Genomic DNA, 12,590 nt, shown 5'->3' with positions numbered 1-12,590 from the left:
GTAGAGGAACCGAAGTGCCGGATGACGCTTGTTTTGCCTTAGTGTTCATTCAAGAGGAACCTTGAAGAACTAATTTTTTCACTTTTGACCAATTTGTGCCCACATTGCAAGTACAGTTGTGCTTATAAGCACAACCAAGGGCTCCAGACTGCTCCAGACTTTTGCCACCAAAATTTGAGAGTGTGCCACTGAATTTTACATCCGGTCGCACGTGTGCGACCAGTAAATTTGACCTTTTTTTGTGATGTGACACTGAATTTAAAACAGCACATTGTACTTTCTCCATCTATCATCAAAGTATTTATTAGTAATACAGTGTATTACTTAGTAGAAATGTGAATATTTGGTTAGCATGTTGATTTGGTATGTGCCCCTAAATTTTCTGGTTGTGCCCCTATAATTTTCAGTTGGGGGCCACTGTGCTCCTAGTGAAAAAAGTTAGTCTGGAGCCCTGCGACCTTTTAGAAAGTCTTCTTAATATTGTGTGTCCTTTATCACTGCTTTGCAATTTCTGTGATAGTTTAAGCTACACATTGCATGATTATTTTATTCTGTCTTGTGAAGTATATGCAAATTTAGCAAAATTCAGTTGACATTTTGGTGGTACCAAGCAAAAAAATGCTTTTTCAAAAAACATATAGCAAATTCTGCAAGAGAATTATAAACTTATGAACTTCCTCCATATTGTATGTAAGGGTATGCCAGGGCTCTGTATCAAACTCTGTGGTTAAAATGAGAAACATCATCTTCCTGTTTGTGCAATCGTTTCCAGTCATGCAGTTCAGAGGCAGAAAATACATCTGTGTTCTTTTCTGTCAAAATTTTGTCCAGCATCTGTGATCCAACCCTGTCTAGATTTTTGATGTATTGACAGAGGACACCAAATTGTTGGAAATCTTAGGCTGCTCAGAGTCAGACCCCACCAGATTGTGGTCTCAGGCTTGTGTAGTTAAAAGTTATGTAATCTGTCAAGCTCCTGTTTAGAACTGCTTAATTTGAACAGATGTCTGTCACTTCCCAAAGCTGCCCAGATTGCATTGGAAAGAAAAAAAAGGATGAGATGTTGTTTCTTATAGATAGCAGCAAGTTTAAATGGAGAAGTGGTACGCTTTTCAGGTTTTGATCAACTATTAAATCCTCTAAAATATCTCTAACATCCAAAAAGTCTCCTCTACTGTGCTTAAATTTGCCAAGATACCAAAGAAATAAAAAATAACTTCCATGATCCAATTATCAGGCTAATATATTAACATTTTTTAATTTTTCTTAATTGTCGTCTGATTTTATCAGTTTTTATGTCATGTAGGAATTTTATCAGAAACCATCAGAGACAAGGCCAAATTTTATTTAGGTGGCATGCACACCACCTTCTTTCAATGAGGTCATTGGGAGGTGTTAATTCTGGTTGTCCTAGTTACAACTAAAAAACAAATGAGTAACCATCATCTCAGTAATGCCGCTTTCACTGTAGTTTTTGAACATGTGAATATTTGTCGGACGTTACTGAGAATATGGGCGGGCGGGGGGGGGGCAGGTTTTTCAATATAGAGGGTATGCATGTGACGTCACCTTCGGCAAAAGACAGAGCAGCAGAATTAGCGTACAGTGTGAAATCGGCAAAAAACAGGGAAAACGCATCTAAATGGGAAAAGCTGTTGTGCGAGATTTAACAAGAATTTGGAGCTATCGTTTTACAGACTGCCAAAAAACACAGAAAGAAGAAATAAATGGATTGTCCATGCCAACGTCAGGTGGGTTGACAAGTTGCTAGGGTCACTGTCAAGTCCAACTAAATGTAATTTTTGCTCGTAATTGTCAGTTATACTGACATTTTAGTGGCAGCCGCTAGAAAAGCCAGCTGTTTTGCCACTCAACAGGGCAAGCTCCGGCGTGGTCACGTGGAAAAGTGACGTCAATGCATACCCTCTACAAGATCTTTGCCTTAGTCTATTTGTGCTTTTGAGTGGAGAGAAAGGTAACGCCGTGTAACGCCTCCACTGTGATTGGACAGCCTTGTGAGAACTGACATTGACGAGCGGAGGTTTTCACCCAAAGTTGAATATTTTTCAATTTTCAGCGCAGAGCGCGAAAAAACCGCAGAGCTTGAAAAACGCAGAGCTTCTATTGAAAACAATTGAAAACATGTGCCGGCCGCAGGCGTAAAAGCTTTGGTGTGCATGCCCCCTTACTGTTGTCAGAATGGGCCATGATCCATTGCAACACAAGTCGTGGTATAGTCACAAAATATTTGATTAATTATTTGTGCCATTGAGCACGAATGTCTTTTTCGTGTCACTCAGCACAAATTTCTATAAATAGTATTCAGTGTCCGTCGTAATTTTATATTTTGTTTCCTCTTAGTTTTTTTATTTTTAAATCGTTGCTTGAGGTTGAAGTTAGATTTGGAGTTTGGGTTTGGATGTAATTTTATGTATTTGTTTCTATGTGTTTTCTTCCTATTTTAAACCTATTTTCATTTGGAGTTGGGATTAGAGATGCGTTTAGGATGTCTGAAATGTAACAGAAAGTTGTTCTAACGCCAACCACGAGCGACGATGGTAAAAAAAACAAATAGGGAAAAACAATACATAAAATCACACAAAAAAGAAATTTGTGCTACAGACATGAAAAACTATTTATAGAAATTTGTGCTGAGTGACACGATAATGACATTCGTGCTCAATTTCACAAAAAAGTGGAAAAATTTGTCAATTTTATCAAATATTTTGTGACTACCACAACTTGCCTTCACACTGGGTTGTGCATTCGCATGCATATGAATGGAGTCAATAGAATGAAAAGTGTAGTGTGATCGCCCCTTAAATGGAGAAAGACAGATGACCTGAACTCCACTGCTTTACTCTCATTGGTTGTTGCTCCCGAAAGTCGCTCGTCATTTGCATAAAGTTGACCTGTTCTCAACTTTGTCATGTAGGCACGCCCATTTCCTGACGCCAAAGATCGCTGTCACTCAAGTCACTGGAAATGGCCAAACTTCCATTGAAATGAATGAGATTGCATTGATCTGCCATAGCTAGTCGCTGGCGGTGTGCACGCAGCTTTAGCTTCACTTAGAAATGTAGTTGTGATTGACAGTACTAAATGACCATGCTTCACCTGAATTTTTGTAAAACTTCATTTGGAGTAACTGTAACTGAAAACTCCATTAAGCTTCCTGTACAGTAAAAAAGAAACCTCTGAGTAATAAAACCTTCCTTTGGGCAACTACATTCATCTTTCTCATGTACTATTTGTGGCATAATAAAGTATGATGAATTATATAAAACCTGTAGAGGGCTGTAAAAAGACTCATTCTTACTGAATCGCTAACATTTTTGACCTGTCGCTCTCATTGCAATTACATATGGTTGGTTTAGCCTGAGCTAAACCAGTTTGGGGTATAGCGGCCAGTGCTGAAAATGTTATTTTGAGTGTTTGAATGCATTTTTGCAATTGCGTTGGCTACAAATGAGAATCAATTTCTCAAGCAAACTATATACTGTTCTGTGTATATGTATACATGCAGTTAAACTCCCTTTTAACATTGTGTACATGCCACATGTACTGTTGTAGTCTTTGTCATTGCAAAGGTAAAAATGAGACATAGCGAGAGTGCCATAGCGAGCAGAAGCACTGCAGCTTTGCGACACGTTTCTGTGACAAGCCCTATTGGGTCAATGCACGTAATCTGATGTCCCTACAAACCTTTCAGCAGCGCCCCTCAGCATAGGGGCTACCAACGGCAGAGCATCAAGGCCGCATTTAATGCAGGGCCACGCCCATGGTAACCTCGAACAGGTTCCTGTGACAGGTTGACGACCCCTGAGAGAGATGACAGAAGGACGTGCTAGAGAACTGCAGATGGAGAGTCTCACTGATAGACAGTCATCTTCAACCAGAAGGAAAACAGTCCAAACAGCATGCTGCCCCTGAGAGAGAGAGATGAAAGGGGAAACAATATGATAGTTGATATAAAATGGGGGATGGGAGGAATAATAAGTGTCTCTGGAGAACAGAAATGTGAGGATAGGAGAAATAGAATAGGGAATAAAGAGAAAGGAGGGGAGCTGGTGTGTGTGTGTGTGTGTGTGTATGTGTATGTGTGAGGAAGAGGATGAGATCATCGCAGTCTCCTCTCTAATGAGTGATGGTGTTGGGAGGCGTGCTGAACTGAGGCGGAGATTTTGCTTCTCATGCCAGGGAATCAATAGTGTCTGCAGCCTGGAATACCATTCCCACATCACTGCCTCACATTCCCAACACTTCAGCCGTAGCTGCTCGTCTGGCGTGGATTTCATACAGATCTTTGTCCAATTGTTCACTTTCTCTCTCTTTCTGTCTGTCTTCTATCTCGCCCTCTCACTTGCGCTCTCTCTCTCTCTCTCTCTTACACTCCCTCGCTCGCTCACGCTGGCTCTCTCTCTCTCCAGATAACCCACACCCAGTGACTCCGTGTCTCGGTTTTTGTGGCAGTAGGAAGGATGCTTTTCTGAATGTTTCATTTTTTTAAGTGACACTTTTCACAGGAGGACAGCTTATTTGATTGTGTTATTTTTCGGATTTATTGGGAAACGTGTAAAGCGCTTATACACAATGTTGGGCATGGATGTTTGCGAATTTGGAGGACAGTTTCTTGAACTGCTCTGGTTGACTGTTTGCTACAGAGGTGAGAGATGCGTTCATTTCGTCTGTGCTAAAATTGAATTGCTAAAAAGTAGAAAATCGTTGCTTTATCTTAAAATGTTTCGTAAACAACTTTAGTAGATGGATATAAATGCTATTTAAACTCTAAACGAATTCCTAAAAGCTGGTAAAAAGTCATGATCATGTGGCATGATGACTTCCTTTGTGAACCCACACCTTTTTATAGTTGGCATAACATGCTGTTCAAAAAAGCAAAGGTGGACTGATCAATATGTATTGATCAAGCCTTTGTTGCTATCACAACGTTGTCTGTGTGTGTGATCATCATGTTGTTTGTAATTACATGTCACAGATCTTGTTGATTCAGGACTTGGCTCTGCAGATCTTCTGCTTACTGACACCAATCCAGTGTTCAGCACTTCTTCAGTCTTTCCTCCCTACTGCCACTTTTTTTCTTTATCGCTCTCTGTAATCATCTTAGTTTCACTTTGATACAGCGTCATGCAAAGAGTGTATGCATGATGTCATGATGTCTGAACAGTGACCACTTGCATGACATGTATGTGTAAAGTGGACAGAAATGTGTGTGTGTTGGGTGGGTTAGGTCAACACCGTATTCTCTGATACCTGTATGTGGTGGTTCTTATGGTTCAGTCTAAGGTAAAACACGGCGTGCCACATGAGGTGGTCTTTGGAGGGTAGTGTGCCATCTTAAGTAACAACAAACCAACACCCTACAGTTTGTAATTTTAAGTACAAATGGGCAGGGCAAACAGTGTAGGGAACAAGTGGCGAGAGAAGTTTACACACTGGTCATTGCATACTTCACAGTCTGGCTATAAACGCAGTCAATGTGAGCGCAACCTCTTGGCACAGCTTTATTCATACTGGTGCTTTCTGGGCAGTCTTTAGCGTAAGTTGTGACTTTTGAAATGGCATTATCATGACCATGGGATACATATACAGTTAAGCAAGCATTAAAACATAGCACCAGTTAAGAGTTGATGCACAATGATTGCATTAATACTGCAGAGGATATTGGTGATGGACAGAAGCGGGCTCCACAGGACTGACCGGTGAATGGGTTTCCCAGCCCTTTCTCTCTCTCTCTGCCAAACTGCAGGTGCTGACACGCTAGGACCCCCATGGTCCGTCAGAACTGCTTCATGATTCGCTGAGCGCCAGCTGCTGCGGGGCTGTGATGGATGGCTGGCCGTCAGAGACCTGACACATGTTTAAAAGAGTAAATCAATTAGATTGCATGTAGGAGAGACAGAGACTTCAAAAGCTGATATGTTTACGCACCCTGTTGTGAAATATTGTGTAGTATGTATGAGACGTTATTGCATTTCTTTACAATCAGGTGTTCAAGATCTTCTCATGTTGATGTTGTTGTGTGATTTAAGTAGCCTGAGAATGCACAGACGTGCTTCATTACTTTCACAGTATGATCTTGGGTTTAAGGTAAATATATTTGTTTTAGTGATATTGTTAAGTAAGTTAACGACATTATTTGTTGTTAGATGGATCGCAGTATTTTGTCTGTGCGAATGATGCAGATTTCCGATCTGCTGTGGTTTTTGTGTTCGACTTACAGGATCAGAGTTACCTGATATGAATCTTTCAGCTGAGCCTTTTAGGTTGATTAGAAGAGGAAGTGCATATCAAAGACGCTGAAAGACTAGAGGATGTGAGGCTATATGTGCTGCAGATAGGGTCAAAACAGGACAAACCCAGCATTTCAGGTCGAACAAGCCAGCATAGGTTTCATTTCAACCAAAAATGTTGGGTTGGTCCATTTTTGAGCCAACGCCGGATGTGAATTCTGTGAGGTCCAGAAAATATTTGGGTCTTCAGTTGTATATATGAGAGACTGCAGATCGTCAGTATTTGCTCATTCACCCTCCGCCTCATTAGCTGCGCACTGAAACCTGCAGCACTCCATCGGACTAAAACCAGCATGCTATTCATCACAATGTAGCCAGGCATTAAACCGCTTCTGCTGATCAAAGCCGCACAAAGCATGTTGCCTTTGAAACGTGAGATGATGTGTTTTACATATTTCACAGTCAGAAGCGATTTCTCTGAAGGCGAGGAAAGTCAATTGCAAAAGCTTTTCAGCTCCTTTAATGTATTCGCTTTGTTATTTAACACTGGTAATGTGGGGTAATTACTGTCATCGCTCTTCTCGCTAATAAAGATGACCTCTCATTAATGGTCGCTGCAAGTGCAGGGGTTGTCTGCCATCTCTAGTGTTCTTTAAAGGTATAGTTCACCCCAAACATATGAGTCAAGTCATGATTTACTTGTTGCCAGTAGCTATCAAGCTATCAATTTATTGTAAAAGTGTCCTAAAAAGTGTCAAAATATCACTGGGGCTATACCATTTTAAAGGTACAGCGTTGCACCTATAAAGAATTTATTTTAGTCAGAGGTACATATTGGTACCAAAGAGAGCTTATTAGTACCTCAAATATAGTATCTCAAATTTAAATACTGGTATCAAATGTATACCTAGGTGATTCTCACGAAATCCAGATTTAGAAGGTGTCCAGCATCAGAATTTTTAGCCAATTTTTTTGCACATATAAGATTAAAGTCTGAACTTACTATAACCATTATTTTTAGAGGATTTTAAAAATATTACAGTTATTTAAATTTTTTAGATTATCATTGTAAAAAAATTATCATTACTGCAACATGATATTACATCAAATATATGCATTTACAAACTTATGTTTCAGTAATGAGAAGTAAAAAGTTGTCTAGGTGCTATGACAAACAAAATTTCTACTTTTATCTGGAGAGAAAAAATAAGAACTGCTTACCTGGTAGCCATCTTGAGTGTCACCGTCAATTATGTCCCTTCCAACAATTTCTTTTGAAAATGTTAGTTCCTTGAGGGCTTAAACAATTATTGAAAATTGTTGTGGAGGATGAGAAAATTGGTCTTGGACACATTTATATTCCTTATTATTGTCTCTACATTTACCAATGATCACCAAATACCACATAAATGTTTATAGTATATCATGCACTGAAGCTTTTGATTTTTTTAGATTTTTTAATTATAAATATTTCATGTCAAAGAACCCAAATCCAGTCATGGACACATTGCGGTAATGAAAATGTTCCCCTTAAATGTGGAAAAAACAACAAAATTGGTTTGTATTATGTCATTTGAAATCACATGCAAAATAGTACATGAAGAGATGTTTATAACTGTATGCTTCTTATTTTAATACTCTTAAGTTTTTTATCAAAATGTTTCATGACACCTCATAAGTCTCCACATATCTGTACCTAATTGAATTGTATATATTAGGGCTTTTTTAAAGGGTGCTGCCCCAGTGACAGCTGGGGTACATATTTTTTCTAACTTCGGAGTCATAAGGTATTGGTTTAGGAACAACAGAAGGATGAGACAATAATGTTATTTTTGGGGCATTCCTATAAGTTTTCCTATAACTCAACTGGTGGTACAGCTTTGACACGCGTCTGGAGGCCTCGTGGCGCGAATGAGGCGTTTAGCGTGTCGCGGTAGATGCATTTCCGCTGGCCCGAATTTTGCGTTGCCGCGTTAACCAATCAGGAGCTTGCTTTAGTAGTGACGAGATTACAGAAAGCGAGAGGAGTTGCAGAAGCCCCTCTCATGATGCGAATTTCAGCGCAAATGAAGCGAGTACACTCAAACTGTTCAAGCGGCAAACTATGGTAGACGTGATCAGAGTTGTATAGTACTACATAAAAGTACATTTTCAATTTTTCGTATTTTATTAGTGTTTTTCTTTGGAAAACAAACATTCCAAAACATATTATCATAATTTTTACTCCACTACATTTCAAAATTTCAAGTTTTTGGTTTATATTTAATATTTAAGTACATTAAACATCTAGTAATTTTTTGTACTTTTACTTAATTTTTTTTTTCAATTCAATTTTATTTATATAGCGCTTTTCATAATACTTAATTGTTTCAAAGCAGCTTTACATTAATAGAAGCAGTAAAAGCACAGAAAAAAGACAGATAGCATAACATAATACACGATAGCATAAGCAGTCAAATTTGCTACGGCTATGACTCGACATTATAAGCGAGCGTATTACTAATGTAACGTCTAGAAGAGGAAGCTAAGTTAAGCCCAAGAAGGCTGCCTCCCCGGGTTAAAAGTAATTTTTTTCCGTACTTTTACTCAAGAAAGTAAAACTACACAATTTTTATGTAATTAGGCATTAAATCAATTTTAATATGCAATATATAATGAATACACAGTGTGATTTTATGCTTTAGAATGTAGTGAAAATTTTTTAGTAAAGAAAAGTAAATTTTTTCCCAAGACAAACACTCTGATAAAGCATAGATGCTTGGAAAATGTAACTAAAATACTTAAGTATTATACACCTCTGGACGTGATTTTGACGCCTCAAATGCGACGTGAGTTCAGCGGTTCGCCCGAGTAAATTAAATACAAAGTCAATGTAAAGACGCGATCAGACGCGTCCTCGCGTGGAGCGATGTGAATGACGCGCTATGGGTGGCGCAATTGCCATAAAACCATGCACTATTCGCCTCAAACGCGTCTTCGCCCAAGTTGAAAATATTCAACTCAAGCGATAAATTTGCATGACACGAAGTTAAATCCCGTGAGTAATCTAGGGCGAGTAATGCGATGCCCCGCGTTTGGTGTGTACGTAGCATTACTGATCAAAAGCCGTAGTACATGAAATAGCTGTGAATATTATCGGCTGTGCGATTCAGAATAGTTATCGGCCACGTATTATTAGTGCACATCGGCATGCCGAATGCATAAATGTAAAAAGTGGTTGTTTTTAATCTTTGGGAGTACATTTTAATTTATCCATTTTGTTAAAAGTCTTATTTGTGTTGAAACACTGATCACGTTGCAGTTTTGAGATGTCATCATTATTCAGAAAACATCACTGTCTGAATCCGCTTATCCTCTGCATGGTCGTGGAAAGGCTGGAGCTGATCACGTGTTAAAATGCCATGAAATGTATTTGCAACTGGCATTAACTGCATTACAAACAGTTCATCACTTTACAGTTTAATTACTTGTATGTACAGTGTTGAATCTTAAGTAATGTTAGGAGCTCAGTTAAAAGGCTGCGGTTGACTCTTTGAGATGCTCTAAATTGCCCAATTAGTCTCGTCATTTATTTCTTGTGGCTGGTCTTCCCCGTAGTGAAATTTGATTTGCGTGTTTTGCATGCAAGGTATTTAATTGGTGAGCAATTTTGATAAATATTTCAGCTGTATAATTGCGCATGGATAATTAACTAAATGGCCCAATTATTGGTCCAAAGGACACCAGTGTGCCTCTCTTGAGTAAAATGTCACAGAGCCGGAATCAGTTTCGTCGGTTCCGTATTTATACGAGTCTGCAATTGCTTATGAAGCCAAATTTTCCCCCTCACACTTCATTACCACATTCATCCATACACATTCAGATTGTTTAGTATCTCTAATAAATAGATTAATTGGCTCACTTTGTCTTCAGTAGCATATGTCGTATGTATCAATAGCCTTTTGTATTTGTATACTGCATAAATCCTGACCCACTTTTTCTAGTGTCTTGCCTGATACATTGGGGTTTTTCCACAGGTTTAATTTATACAGAGATACAACATTTTTATTGGCTTTTTGTTGGAGGAAATTGGCCACCCATTTTGTTATACAGCAGCGTTGTACAGTCCTTGAGCTAGTGCTGTCTAAATGCAAAAGGAGATGGTGATGTATTTTTATGAGGTAAAATTTGCTCGTATAAAACTAATGGCGTATTAGAGAGTGACCCTGAAAACACTTTATTGATTCCATCAGATCACATTTAATAGCTTCGTCCTTTCACTATTGCATCTCCCTTCATATTATAGCGCTGGGGGTTTTGTCCACCCTTCATAATGCAAAGAAGGGTTATCATCACTCTTGATAATCATTGGCGACAACTTAAACATGTTTCTACGGCTGCTGAAGCAAAGCCTATCTAGTCATCCCTGACATACAGTAAATTTTACATAAAAGGGGGGATTGGGGGTGTTTCTGTCCCTCTCCTTCATCCTCAGCCATTCAGGAGCATCCAACCTCATGAGGTCCGACTCCTCACCCACGGTGATGTCATCTTTTAGCAGTGGTTTCTTTCTGTGTACTGTTTTCACAAGGGCAGTTATACGGATGTAATGATTCAGCTCTTAATTCATACAGTATGACAAATCATTGTTTCTGCTCCTGGCCTCCTGCATGGAGAGCGCTTTTCTGGGTCTTTATGTTCCTCCGTATCTCCGGGGAGCAATGCTTCAGCCGTCTGCGTGGCACGTTGTAATAGTCCCCTGTGATTATGAGCTGTTACACTGAAATGCTGACAATGAAAACACGTTTTTCAAAGTTGTACAAGTGGCTGAATTAATAAAAGCCAATGAGCTTCTTAATAAATCTACTGAAACAGGACCTCTATTATTATTATTCAACGCGGACGGTTATATGAACTTCCAGCTGTTCTTTTTAGTATATTAATATTGTCAAACTGTCTCTACAGTAAGCTAAACAGAAATTAATGTGCGTTATCATCGGTGCAGGAGATGAATGTGTTGACCCACTATGTGAGCACTGGAACAAATGACTCTCAATATTAAAAGTGATAAATGTCTAGTCTCATGAGTTAGTGAAACTGAATTTGTTTGTTTCAGATATGGAAATTATATTGAAATGGTGAACTTCACAATTTGTTGAATTGACTATAAATCCTAGATTTATTTGCCATTGTTCAATGACAATTTTATAACCCAACCTATAGAGGTCTGATTTTGTACTTTTTTTTATTTAATCCAGGTCAACTGAGTCAGGATGGAAATGTCAAGTTATTTTTTTAGACTAGTTTTTATCTGGAACACTGCAAAGTAGAACATGTTCCTGAATGAACATTTTTTTTGTTAGGCCTTTGATCATAACCCTCTAATCTAAATATGTTAAACTGGGACCACGTCGTACTTGCTGCCTGTCGGCTGTGAAGGTGCTTGCCATTTAGAAATGTTTTGACATGATCTTAATGCCTCTCCTGCTTTTTCTCAGGAATCATGGCTGATAAAGAGACAGAAGTGCCAGTGGTGGGAGACGATGACGAGCCAGATCTGAACTACCAGCCCCCAGCTCAGAAGAGCCTGCAGGAGATCCAGGAACTGGACAAGGATGATGAAAGCTTGAACAAGTACAAGCAGACCCTCCTGGGCTCTGGACCTGTGGTGTCAGGTTAGTAAACCTTCAATGAGCGAAAATATTTGAAATATTTTTTAAACACGCCTACGTGCACATCTGTTTATGTGCTTTATGCTGTATTTAAGCTGCCATATGGTTTCTTTGAAAATTTTAGTGGGGCCAAGAAGTATAAGAAAATAGTAGGCCTAATTGACTTTCAGCTTTTTCCTGACAACCAATATTTTTCTAATATGTTACCTTTGACTACAAAACCTTATCTTAAGGGTCAATTTATGCATATTTATTTTTTAATAAATAAATAAGCTTTCCATTGATGTATGGTTTGTTTGGATATGAGAATATTTGGCAGATATAATACCACTATTTAAAAATCTGGAATCTGAGGGTGAAAAAAATCTAAATATTGAGAAAATTGCCTTTTAAATTTGTCCAAATTAAGTCCTTAGCAACATGTATTACTAATGATAAATATTTTTGTATATATATTTACAACATAACCTTTACTTAAAGTATTAGTCTTAAAAAAAAATCCAGCCACCATGTCATCCAAAATGTTGATGTCTTTCTTTGTTCAGTCGAGAAGAAATTATGTTTTTTGAGGAAAACATTCCAGGATTTTTTCATTTTAATGGATTTTAATGGACCCCAACACTTAACAGATTTAATGCAGTTAAAAATTGCAGTTTCAAAGGACTCTAAACGATCCCAAACGAGGCAT

The 12,590-nt window shown here is 38.5% G+C and overlaps 1 protein-coding gene across 2 annotated transcripts in view; it reads left to right on the top strand.

Moving 5' to 3' along the window:
* The window catches only part of arhgdig (Rho GDP dissociation inhibitor (GDI) gamma), a 34,356-nt gene that overhangs the window by 1,542 nt on the left and 20,224 nt on the right, over nt 1–12,590 (top strand). The window contains exons 1-2 of one of the 2 annotated variants that reach the window (XM_055194156.2): nt 4,256–4,666; nt 11,729–11,905. In XM_055194156.2, coding sequence (XP_055050131.1) covers nt 4,594–4,666; nt 11,729–11,905 — 250 coding nt within the window. In that variant the 5' untranslated portion in view covers nt 4,256–4,593. Of the gene's footprint in view, nt 1–4,255; nt 4,667–11,728; nt 11,906–12,590 lie in introns of those variants that run through there. The other variant, XM_055194157.2, reaches the window with a different exon arrangement.

This window comes from Misgurnus anguillicaudatus, chromosome 19, assembly GCF_027580225.2.
Source record: "Misgurnus anguillicaudatus chromosome 19, ASM2758022v2, whole genome shotgun sequence".
Lineage (NCBI taxonomy): Eukaryota > Metazoa > Chordata > Actinopteri > Cypriniformes > Cobitidae > Misgurnus > Misgurnus anguillicaudatus.
Note: the sequence above shows the minus strand (reverse complement) of the source record. Positions and strands in the feature narration are given on the sequence as shown.